The sequence below is a fragment of the Mustela putorius genome, unplaced genomic scaffold, assembly GCF_011764305.1.
Source record: "Mustela putorius furo isolate JIRA1106 unplaced genomic scaffold, ASM1176430v1.1 tig00000450_pilon_pilon_pilon, whole genome shotgun sequence".
NCBI lineage: Eukaryota > Metazoa > Chordata > Mammalia > Carnivora > Mustelidae > Mustela > Mustela putorius.
In genome coordinates this window covers 8,279,751-8,292,576 of record NW_025421385.1, presented here as the reverse complement: position 1 = coordinate 8,292,576, position 12,826 = coordinate 8,279,751, and the positions used below count along the sequence as shown (strand labels likewise).

The window sequence follows — 12,826 nt, the reverse complement described above, 5'->3', positions numbered from 1 at the left end:
GCCTTTGCTCTCTGAATAAATTATCCACCTTTTGAAAATAGAGTGCATTTTAATTAGCGCTTAGAACCTGTGTGTCAAGACTGACATAGGAAGAGACTTGTCAGGAAATTTCTGCAATGGCAGAGCTTCCCCTTACAGGGGTTTCTTACCCCCTTCTTCCCCTGTAAGTAGCTCAGGACTTGGAGAGCACAGGGAATGTCGGGTGTCCCAGAGGGAAAGGAAATACAGAGATTAATCATGGATATAGTGGGTCACAGCTGCTCCGTTGGTCTCTAATATTACTTCACCACCACTTTTTGTCCTGTAGCTCATTGGAGCACAGAACAAGATGTTTGGGGACTTCCCACCCGCTCCGCCTATCAGTCTCCCTCTAGGCGAACGAGTACATTCTCTGTTCCAAGACAAGGATAAATCTGACAGCAAAACCTCTCCCAGCCTTTTCCATTTCCTCTTCTTGGACTTGCTTTTCTTTCCTGGAGGCACAGAAGCTCAGGACTCCATGACTTTTAAAGCTCCAGAGCCAACCACGGTACTTGTCATGCACCCAAAACATCACTGTCACGTTCGTTCCACTGAGGCGGCCAACCTCAGGGCGGGCTGGCCTTCCTTCCACCAACAATGAGTTGCATCACTACTGGGTCAAACACACGCTTTTTCACAGGCAGTCCAGTGATAAGAATTAGGTTAACTTTGAATTTTGCTGTAAGCGTCTTGCTGCTCCAGCTTCTCCCTCTTGAGCTGTGGAACTCAGGTGGGTCGGAGCAGGAGCATCAATCCAGGGGCAAGCCCATGTGGGGCCACACAGTCTTGATGCCCTAAGGAGCATACGCTCTCTACATGGCTTATTTTCCCCCTGTGCTCCTTCTCCTGCCATCAGCCACATCGGTCAATGCTGTGAATTGCATTATTTTGAGTTATTGGAAAGTGAGAAAGTTCAGAAAAAATATGAATAGCAGCAATGTATGCATTTGTTATGAAATAACACACAAACCCTGCCACAGAGTTAAGTGCTCAATAGTTTGGGATCTGTCTTATTACACAGAAATTAAACAATCTTCTCTTTCAAAAAAAACTGTTTGTTGTTTTTTTTTTAATATAATTTCAGGTATTATTTTAAAGTTCAAGCCAAAAATCCACATGGCTACGGACCCATCAGCCCTTCGGTCTCATTTGTTACAGAATCAGGTAACTGTGACTTCACATTCTCATTTTTCCCCCGTTTTCCTCAAAGACAAATAATTTGGAATCGTGACCACAATAGAATAAAAACTGAAGAAGTGAAGTCCTCGCTTTTCTATTTAGTGAGTCTTACTGGATATCACTTTATAAAATAAACATCGTTTTCTTTGTGCTGGACAACAAAATGAAGAGGAACTGGCTGGAAAGTGAAAAGGTCACATTCCAAAGAAAGGGAAAAAAAATCTAGTTTTTAGCCATGTGGGAAAGATAATTTTGAATCTCTCTGTAAAATGTTTAGTTGCAGAGCTAATTTTTTTTTTATTGCAAACAGCTGAAAAGCATAAATGTCATGTGGGCTGAGAGTCATTTGCTTCTTCCAATTAGTCAGGTCTCCAAGATGGTTCCTTCACTAGGAGACAAAGAGGTCCTAATATGGAGGATTTAATAAGAATACTTTCCTCAGAGGATGGCCCTGCACTGGGGGACGCTTGGTGTACAGAGCTCTCCAGCCCTTTGTAAGATGTGGTCATCTTGGGGTCATCTGAAGCAGTATGCCCAGAGCTGGCCATGGTGATGATCCTAGCCTTTCCACACAGGAAGCCACACTGGGAGCTGGTTCCTCTGCCTCTAAGCCAGGCCACCTTCAGAGGTTCGGCTGAACCAGCTGTGCACTAAATCCGCTCTAGCTTCTATCCAGTTAGATTATTTCCCACATGTAGCTTGATCCCAGAATATTGATCGTTGGAAGTTATTTCTAAGTGTGTATTCTTTGAAATCTACTGACTCACAATTAAGTGGAAAAAAATAAAATCTTTTGTGAGAGTAAGCTTCATATTGGAAATGTTGGCAAAGGACCTCAAGAGTATTTTCATTTTTTTTTCATTTAAGAAGTGTGTTCCTCATTAGTAATTAAGAAAGAGTCAAAGAAAACCATTTTCAAGGGTTAATTTGCTAAAGTAGGGAACGTGTCTATATTCATGGCTACATTTTCTGAAAAGGAAATGGACCTTTAGTGACTATCAAAATTAACATGATAAAAGTCTATAGGAAAAAAAAAATAATTCAAATCTAGGAAGCTTTCAAGAAATTGGCCCCAAATCTGAGAATAGAAATATAAATGTAATTTCTGAGACTGCAGTATAAATTGGAAAAGACAGCTCTCTGCTACTCTCCCTCCCAAGAATAGCCCCACCATGCCCCCACCCTATACTTTGTGACCCCTAAAGGATGGGTGACAGCACTCCAGGGCCCTGTATGCAGACCTCTTTTACCGTCAGCTCCCAGGAGATCCTCATGCACACCATTTGACAATTACTTGAAATTTAACAATTATTAGTTTTGGCCATCTTCACTTTATTCAGTCAGTTTGTTCAAATTTCTCCTTCACTTTACACAACCCTGTCATAAGAGGTTAGGTTAACAACAGGAAGACTATCAAGTAATTGAATTTTGGCACTTGCCAAACATAGAAAACGCATGATGCATACGTGAGCACAGGCTGCAGCATGGGGCCAACTTTTGATGTTTTTTTTTGTTGTGCTATTGTTGGTTTACATGTCCCCCTCCACCCTGGAGCATTTGAGGTTTTTTCCAACAGCCTATTGAAACTTAAGAGCAGGAGAGCAAAATGAGCGCTTACACTTATAGCTAAGGGTAGGTCACTCTTCTGTGGGGGTGAAAGATGGTCTGTGCAAAGGGGCAGCTCACGGCAGATTTGGGGTGATGGAAATATTCTGTGTCTTGATTGTAGTAGGGCTCTGTGAATCAATGCATGTGTTCGAACTCACAGGATATTTACCCTAAAAGAGTAATCTTACTCCATGATAATTTTTCAAAAAAAAAGGAGAATGGCCCATGTTATTTTATAAAAATGAATTTTTTTTTCTAAAACAGAATTGCTTAAAGACTAGTTCCATATTTTTTTAAGATTTATTTATTTATTTTTAGAGACAGAAAGAGAGTAGGGGGAAAGGGTGGAGGGAGAGGGAGAGAGGGAGGGTCAAGCAGACTCCCCGACATGGGGCTCGATCGAACAACACTGAGATCACAACCTGAACCAAAACCAAGAGTCAGACGTTTCTCCAACTCTGCTACCCAGGCGCTGCCATATTTTCTTAAGGGGCATTACTTTGGCTAAGACATAGAGGTGTTTTTCATATAGCTTTATTGAGATGCAAGTGGTATACAGTAAGATGCACATATGTACGGTGTACAACTCAGTGTGTTTTAAGGTATATTCGCCCCCTTCAGGCCATCGCCCCAATCACATTAGTGAACATCAGCGTCACCCCAGCCTGCTGACTGCTGCTGTGCAACCCAGCTCCCCTGACCCCTCCATGGGCCCGTCTTTTCCCCTGTTAACAAGGAATAACTCATCTGCTCTCTCTCACTTTCGATTGGTTTGTGCTTTCTATAATTTTATATAAACGAAATCATACAATATGAACTCTTTGTCTGGCTTCTTCCCCTCAGCAAAACCATTGTGTTCATATTGTTGCCTTATTTATAGTTCATTCTTTTAATTACTTAGCAATATTTCATCATAACTTAACCACTTGCCATAACTTACTCATTCACTTGTTCATAGACATTTTTTTTTCATTTATTTATTTTCAGCATAACAGTATCATTATTTTTGCACCACACCCAGTGCTCCATGCAATCCGTGCCCTCTCTAATACCCACCACCTGGTACCCGACCTCCCACCCCCCTGCCACTTCAAACCCCTCAGATTGTTTTTCAGAGTCCATAGTCTCTCATGATTCACCTCCCCTTCCAATTTACCCCAACCCCCTTCTCTCTAACTTCCCATGTCCTCCATGCTATTTGTTATGCTCCACAAATAAGTGAAACCATATGATAATTGACTCTCTCTGCTTGACTTATTTCACTCAGCATCATCTCTTCCAGTCCCGTCCATGTTGCTACAAAAGTTGGGTATTCGTCCTTTCTGATGGAGGCATCATACTCCATAGTGTATATGGACCACATCTTCCTTATCCATTCGTCCGTTGAAGGGCATCTTGGTTCTTTCCACAGTTTGGCGACCGTGGCCAATAGACATTTGAGCTGATTCTACTTTTCGACAATTACAAACAAAACTGCTATGAATGCTCATGTACTAGTGTTGGCACCAACATGTATTTTAATGCCTCTTGGGTAAAAACTTAGGAGTGGAATGGATAGATCATAGAGTAGGTGTATGTTTACCTTTTTAAGAAACCACAAAACTGTTTTCTCAAGACAGACACATCTTTTAAAAATGATGAGTATTGAATTATTCTGTTGTACTCCAAACCAAAATCTGACGATACTGACCCACAACTTCCGTACAAATATCAAGATAGTTTAACTAGAAAAGGATACTTTTCAAAAGGAAATGTTTAGAAAATAAAAACTAAGGAAAACATTGGCACCACTCGAATAAACTCTATTTGTACCTATTCCAGGGAGCTCTTCAAGTTAGCTTTCTCCGCCACAGTAACATTTCAACAATTGCATGGTTATCAAATAGGGTAGTGAAGTCATTACCTTCTTTTTTCATTTTACAGACAATCCTCTGCTTGTTGTGAGGCCACCAGGTAAGTTTCTCTTCTTGACAAACTTGACGTTCTAGTAACCAAGTTGAATATTGACAATGAGATTGCTATGATTGCTCACAAGTAGAAATGCTAGACCGTTCTTGCATTTTTATGATTTTCTGACAACTTCTTTGGTTTCTCTGCTCCCTTTATCCTGATCTAGGGAAAAGAATGATCTGGGAATTTTTTTATAGGACCATAGCAGCCAATCTATGTAAAAGAAACTGTTATGGGGTGACCAATATCTATAAAATAAATAACTTTATTTACATAATCTCTTTAAATATTTTAAATGGCTGAAAAGGTAGCAAAATACATTAAATATACAACAGAATTTTACTTCATATTTCAAACAAACTGTGAAAGCTCTATTTCTTAAGTTCAAGACAGTTCTTGGGACTGAAGAGAACAGTGAGAGTCTATGAGGAGGACTGCTGGAGGGGGCAGGTAGGATGGCATATCCCAAAAGATCAAATATGCCATTATATCTTATTTTTCTTGAAGCTGAAGGGCTTTTTCTTACTTCAAGAATCCCTTGTAGAAATTCAAATACTTTAAATGTGTTCAGGTGTAAGAAGCTCCTCCGTGGTACTTCAGTGCCAAGAAAGAAGCAGAATGAGGGAAAGAGTGCCTACTGGGGAGGTGGGAAAAGCCCTGAGAGGACGGGAAGGACTGATAAATAAGTCAAATTCTCTGATATTTTGTGTGAGAATAAACATCGTGGAATGCCATGATTGACAGAGTGTGTCTTGTGTTGTCAAGGTGGTGAGCCCATCTGGATCCCATTTGCTTTCAAACATGACCCTAGCTACACCGACTGCCATGGCCGGCAGTACGTGAAGCGGACGTGGTATAAAAAATTTGTGGGAGTTGTTCTTTGTAATTCACTGCGGTATAAGATCTACCTCAGTGACAATCTGAAAGGTAGGTCTATGAGAATGGTGAGGTATGGGAAAGTATGAGAAGGTGTGTTGTCAGGTACTAACTTGACATAGCAGGTGCATCAGAATGTATTTGAGCTGTGGACCCCTTATATCTCACTGTGGCTTGAACACAAATCAATTTTTCAAGCTTTACTTTGGAGTTCCTTGTTTTTACTTTGACATCCAGAAACACACACACACACACACACACACACACACACACACACATATATTTTTTTTAAAAATCCACTACATTTTATTTTTTTTAATGTATATATTTTTATTGTGGTAAAATATATAAACATAAAATTTACCATTTTTAACCATTTTTAAGTGCACAATTCAGTGATACTAAATACTAAATATCCATCACCACTACCCATTTCCAGAACTTTTTCACCTTCCCAAAAGGAAACTTATACTCACTAAACAGTCTCTCCATTTCCCCTCTTCCAGCACCTGGTAAGCGCCATTCTACTTTCTATCTGTATGCATCTGCCTATTCCAGCTTCCTCGTAGAACTGGAAATATGTATCTGTCCCTTTGTCTTGAAGTCTTGAAGGTTCATCTGTATGGTAACATATAAACGAATCTCATTCCTTCTAAAGACTGAATAATACCCCATTATATGGATAGACCACATTTTGTTTATTCATCCATCATTGATGGACATTTCTGGTCGTTTCTGCTTCTGCAGCATTTTGAATAATGCTTTAATGAACCTTCATGTCTGAGTTTTCGTCTGAATACCTATTTTCAGTTCTCCTGGGCACATGCCTGGGAGTGGAATTGCTGGGTCATATGGTGACTCTGTGTTTAAGTTTGGAAGAACTGCCAAACTGTTTTTCCAAAGTGGCTATAACATTTTACAGTCCACCAATAATATGTGAGTGTTCCAGTTTCTCCACATCATAGCCAGCACTTATTCTTTTCCATGTTCTTTTTTTCCCCATTATGATCATCCTGGTAGGTGTGAAGTGCTCTCTCATTGTATTTCTTTTAAATACATTACTTTATAAATATATTATTTTTTAAAATACACTACATTTTAGAAATGAGGTCCAAAATTCTGTTAAAAGTGTAAAGGTCAATTTTCTTTGCTATGTATTCAATAATACTAGATGAGAGCATAAACTAGAAATATCAAGGAATAGCCACCCCCTTCCTGCCCTTGCCATTGCTACACCTTTATGCAGAAAAAAATGTAGATGATTAAACATACCTCAGAATTACTTGTTCTATGCCTGAACAAAAATTACATTATTTTTATTATGGTGGGGGATTGAAACAAAGAATACCATAAGCACCTTGAACTATGAACATTTCAAAATGTCATTTCTACCCAGCTGGCTTTGATTCCCCTACCTACACAAATCTGTTTTTTATTTTTGAACTTGCACACTTTTAATTTTTTTAGTACTTACGTTTTTAAAACTTTTCCTTGGCTGCTATAGATTTTTCATTTCTTGCTAGTGGTGATCATTTAAAGACAATGTCAAAACAAAGTCTTCCCTACCATTTTCCTCTCTGGCAGTTTCTCAGTGCATATGCCTCTCCCAGTACCTACTGTGTGTTTCTTTCTGCTCTTTATTTTCTCTCCCACCATTGTACTTGTCCTCCCCTGCATCAGAATTCCTGGCAGAAATTACACAGCCAGCTCCAGTGTCCCAGGGTCGACAGAAAAAAAAATGCCCTACTGTGCAGCGGTGATTCAGGACCATGGACAGCAGGTTATGCCACAGACACACACCCTATTTCTAGTTGTGTGTGAAAATAGGTTCTTCTGTTTTTTACAGATTTCATGCCTTTTGTAATTATTTCATAATAGATTCCTATTGTGGTTTTATCTATTCCTTTTTTAAAACCAAGGAGTAAAAAGCCCTACCATTTATAGGCTGAAACTGCCTATAATATTAATAGTTTCCATTTATTGAGGACTTATTAAGTATTTAGTGTATGTGATCTTGCTGAATCCTTACAACACTCTGACTTTGGTGCCATTATTACTCTTTTTCCAACATGGAAAGTATGACACACCAAGTTTAAGTACCCAGTTCAAATGGTCTCCAAAGCTTGCGCAAACTCTTAGAAAAGTGTTTAAGTTTTGACCAGTCACTAACCCATGATATTCCCTCATGCAGACACATTCTACAGCATTGGGGACAGTTGGGGAAGAGGTGAAGATCATTGCCAGTTTGTGGATTCACATCTTGATGGAAGAACAGGGCCTCAGTCCTATGTAGAAGCTCTCCCTACCATTCAAGGTAATTCCAACAAAGTCCTGAGTATACTACCCTGTGGGTTAGGAAAGGAGGGCTAATATAAGGAGGAAATCATCATAGCTCTCCTTTTTGCTTACCACTTAAAGATGGATGTTGATGGGGGGGTTAAGGGGGTAGGAGAAGAATAAATGAAACAAGATGGGACTGGGAGGGAGACAAACCATAAGTGACTCTTAATCTCACAAAACAAACAGAGGGTTGCTGGGGGAGGGGGGTTGGGAGAAGGGGGGGATTATGGACATTGGGGAGGGCATGTGCTATGGTAAGTGCTGTGAAGTGTGTAAACCTGGCGATTCAAAGACCTGTACCCCCAGGGATTAAAATACATTATATGTTTATTTAAAAAAATTTAAAAATTTATGGCACCTGGGTGGCTCAGTGGGTTAAGCCGCTGCCTTCGGCTCAGGTCATGATCTCAGGGTCCTGGGATCGAGTCCCGCATCGGGCTCTCTGCTCAGCAGGGAGCCTGCTTCCCTCTCTCTCTCTCTGCCTGCCTCTCCATCTACTTGTGATTTCTCTCTGTCAAATAAATAAATAAAATCTTTAAAAAAAATAAATTTTTTTTTAAAAAATTAAATAAATAAATAAACAAATAATAAAAACACACTATAAGAAAATTTTAAAAAAAGATGGATGTTGACAGCATTTTGGATCATATAGATAAGGAACCAAAAAAATACTCCAACCATGTGCTAGAATTTGTGTGAACCTAGGAGGCAGGGGTACAAAGGAATATAAGACCTTGTCCATACTTCAGAAAAATCTCTTCCCTGCTCCATAACTGGGAAGAGGAAATAAATATGTGAAAGGCAACTAAGAGTGAACAACTTAAAGTACAGATAATGACAGGAGTTATATCACATAGTTGAACTATTTTTAGGTAATTGTGCAGGTTGTAATCACCAACTGACTTCAGGGAAGGCAGGCTAGTTGAGGCTCTCAGGAAAGAAGAAGCAGAGTCTGAGCGGAGTCATAAAGACCTAGACATGTAAAGATTAGCCTTCCAGGCAGAGGACAGCATGAACACAGGTGCAGAGAAAGAAAGGTAAACAAACGTGCAAACCAACCATAGCTTATCATATACTTCAGGGAAGTAATGTAATAACTATTTCATTATGGTATCACAGGGTGAGAGCAAAAATCTTAATCTCAAGGTTTAACAACCTGCAGTATGCTACTAATTCCCTCAACTGCCAAAACAAGAAAATAAACAGAACAACTGAATGAAGTCCAACACTCTTTCCATTATGCACTCAACTCTCAGTGATCTGGCAATTTCAAAACACGAGATCAATTTTTTTTAATTGGAAAAAAAATACGATTGGTAAACACAAATTGCCTATTTTCAAAGAATTAAGATAGAGTAAAATATACAGAACAGAAAAGTAAAAGTAAAAGCCAAAGTTTTCCAGAGAAACAGAACCAGAGAGGGAGTTTGACAGAGAGGTGTCTTAAGGAATTGGCTCATATGATTATAGGATAGGGGCAGTCAAGTCCAAAATCTGCAGAGCAGGTCAATAGGCTGGAGGCCCAAGGAAGAGTCTAGGCTGTAGTTTGTGTCTGAAGGCAGTGTACTGACAGACTTTGTCAGGGAGTGTAATCTTTTCCTATGAGAGCCTTCAACTGATTGGATGAGGCCCACCCACATTATAGAGAGTAACTTACTTTGTTCAAAATCTGATGATTTAAAAGTTAATCTCATCTGACACTATTTTTACAGAAATATCTAAAATAATATTTGACCAAATATCTAAGCACCATGGCCTAGCCCTGTTGGCACATAGAATTAACCATCACAGTTAGTATACAAAATATATAACATTTCTTCCTTTTTTCAGGATCTTGCATTGACCCAGGGTTACTAGGCGTTATTTGTATTTTGCTGTGGTCATGGTTTTGTTTCTGAGCAGAGGTATTGCCTAACCAGCATGCTCACTGGTAGGATGGTAGGCAACCTTTCATCTGGCAAGAGTAAACAGGGCCAAAGAGTAGTTGCCAAAAATTTGTTTTGAACAGACTGGGGCCTCGCTTTTACTTTAAAGTATAATGGCTCAAAAGTGCTATTGTATTCTTTCCTTGAGAGATTTACCTGAAAGATCTAAAAACCTACCACAGACTTCAAGAGTTAAACCTGAAAGCTTGAGGTCCTAAGTCTTGGAAGTTGTTCACCCTGCAGGGAGTCTCCCTTGAGGGCAGCTACAAATGATCTTCTTTTGTGGGGAGAGAGAAATAGGGGACTAACACACTTTTCCACCTGTGTCACACACGTGTGGGACTGGATTATCCCCTCAAATCATGTCTGTTATAAACCCAAGGGGTTATTGTGACCCACATAAACATGGTAGTATTTATTTGGAAGTAACATTTGTTATAAGAACAATTCCTCAGAGATCTTCTGTCTGAACAGAGGTTCTAAGGATGAGGATTTTTCTCTTGGTTTGTCCACTTTTGATACTACAGTTGTGACACCAATTCCAAGTGTGGGATTTTCCCCCCACACCAATAGCAATTCCTGGACATCAGCTGGATGTACTACAAATCAAGTCTGTTCTGACACTGTGTTCCCAGAGGTGGCATCAGACCACACAGGTTAAGGGCTCAGTCCCATATGACTGAACGCCCTTCCCCCGACCAACTTCAGGTGGCAGCCACAAGTCCAGACGGCCATCTGAGTGACCTATTGGCTACATATTGGAGGGCCCTACTACCCCCTTCTTGGGTTTGAGTAATTTTCAAGAGTGGCTCACAGGACTCAGAGAAACATTTTACTTACTAGGCTACCTACCAGTTTATTACAAAAGTGTACAATTTGGGGGCTGCCGGATGGAAGAGATGCAAAGGCACAGTGTGGGGAGAGAACGCAGAGTGTCCTCCCTGGGAGCACCACCCTGCCAGCATCTGCATGTGTTCACCAACCCAGGACTTTCAGAACCTGGTGTGTTTGGGTTTTTCTGGAGACTTCATTATCTAGGCCTGATTGAAGAAAATATTGCCCCTTCATGATTGAACTCAATCTCTAGCCCCTCTCCCCTCCACAGAGGGCAGGAGGTGGGACTTTCACCTCTAATCCCATGACTGATCTCTCTGGTGACTAACCCATCCATAGATGCTTTCTGAAAGGAATCCCATCAGCATAAACTCAGGAGTGGTCTAATGGGATTTGTTAGGAATATCAAGATACCTGTACCACTCTCATCACTTAGGAAGTCCTAGGGTTTTAGGAGCTGTGTGCCAGGAACAGGGATGAAGACCAAATATAGATTTCTTATTATCAATCACAATATCACAATATCACAGATGCATTTTCTTTCCGTTCCTCTCCTTTTACCCTTGTAGGCTACTTCCGCCAGTATCGCCAGGAGCCAGTCAGCTTCGGCAACATCGGTTTTGGAACCCCTTACTACTACGTGGGCTGGTATGAGTGTGGGGTCTCCATTCCAGGGAAGTGGTAACTACAGGAAGATCATACTGAAAGCTCATCCTTCCGGCCCCCTTGACTAACTTGCACTAGGGACTGAGCAGGAAAAGACAGTGTTCCAAGCCCCATGGGCTCCTGGTTCCAGCAAGACCACACGATGGACACTGGACATTTCAGGCATCTCCCATCTGGAACTCGGTCCTACTTATTGGCCTGGACTACACCCATAATTCAATGTTGCTGTTAACTTCGCTTCTCCACGTGTTTTGATTGTAATAGCACCTGCCAGAGACAGCAGAAACACACAGCTGCAGGGAATGCCCACTGACTCACTGCAGTCTTCACACTTTATAGGCACAAAAGTCAGACACATCAGTGTCTCCAGGGAACAGCATCAATATGCTGTGCTTGCTTCATGGAATGCTGCACACTTTCTCTTTTATCACTGGACTCTTCCGAAAGTCGCCGGATCTAAGCTTCAGATCTCTCACTACTAAAAACACCACCAAAGGAAATATATCCATACTTAAGATTTATTTCGTGGGTGTACCCATTGCTAGACCAAATGTGTCAAATCATATTTGTAAATTCTCAATTTTGAAAGATATATATGTGTGTATATAGGCATATACATATCCTCACTTGTCTGCAAGAACATTGATTAAAATGGCGCAATTTGTACTTGTTTACTAGATAAATGCGTGTGGGACTTTATGGAGCAAAGGTGCTATTTATGAGCCTCTTTCAGAAGTGTCCAAAGAATCTGTAGTCTGCGTAATGAGACCAGCAGAGTGATCGCTGCTGGACTCTGGGAGTGATGGGGAGCTGGCGGTGACAGCGACTGACACCGGCCACCTAGATGCAAGCCGAGTGCTTTCTACCTCAGGAGACAATCTTTTCTTTTTTTTTTCTGTTTAATTATGTTAGCCACCGTACAGGACATCATTAGTTTTTGATGTAGTGTTCCATGACTCGTTGTTTGGGTGTAATACCCAGTGCTCCGTGCAATACGTGCTCTCCTTACTACCCATCACCGGGCTCACCCCTCCCCCCACGCCCCTCCCCCCACGCCCCATCCCTCTGAAACCCTCAGATTGTTTCCCAGAGGCCATAGTGTCTCATGGTTCGTCTCCTCCTCTGATTTCCTCCCCTTCACTTTTCCTTTCCTTCTCCTAACATTTTCCATGCTATTCCTTATGTTCCACAAATAAGTGAAAGCACATGAAAATTGTCTTTCTCTGCTTGACTTATTTCACTCAGCTTAATCTCCTCGAGTCCCATCCATGTCGGTGCAAATGGGCATTCATCCTTTCTGATGACTGAGTAATAGTCCATTGTATGTATGGACCGTATCTTCAGGTGGCAATCTGTCCAGACCTGGGTGAAAAATACCACTTACCTCTATGGGGGCATATCCAGTATGTTTTCAGAATTATCAAGGT

At 40.8% G+C, this 12,826-nt stretch overlaps 1 protein-coding gene across 6 annotated transcripts in view; it reads left to right on the top strand.

Moving 5' to 3' along the window:
• Window positions 1-12,065, top strand: part of FNDC1 (fibronectin type III domain containing 1) — a 112,025-nt gene extending 99,960 nt beyond the window's left edge. For all 6 annotated transcript variants that reach the window (XM_013044966.2, XM_045080089.1, XM_045080090.1 and 3 more), the window contains 5 exons: window positions 1,106-1,185; window positions 4,732-4,761; window positions 5,524-5,685; window positions 7,826-7,948; window positions 11,303-12,065. In XM_013044966.2, the coding sequence (XP_012900420.2) occupies window positions 1,106-1,185; window positions 4,732-4,761; window positions 5,524-5,685; window positions 7,826-7,948; window positions 11,303-11,418 (511 nt within the window). In that variant the 3' untranslated portion in view covers window positions 11,419-12,065. The remainder of the gene's footprint in view (window positions 1-1,105; window positions 1,186-4,731; window positions 4,762-5,523; window positions 5,686-7,825; window positions 7,949-11,302) is intronic.
• The last annotated feature ends 761 nt before the right edge of the window (window positions 12,066-12,826 follow it).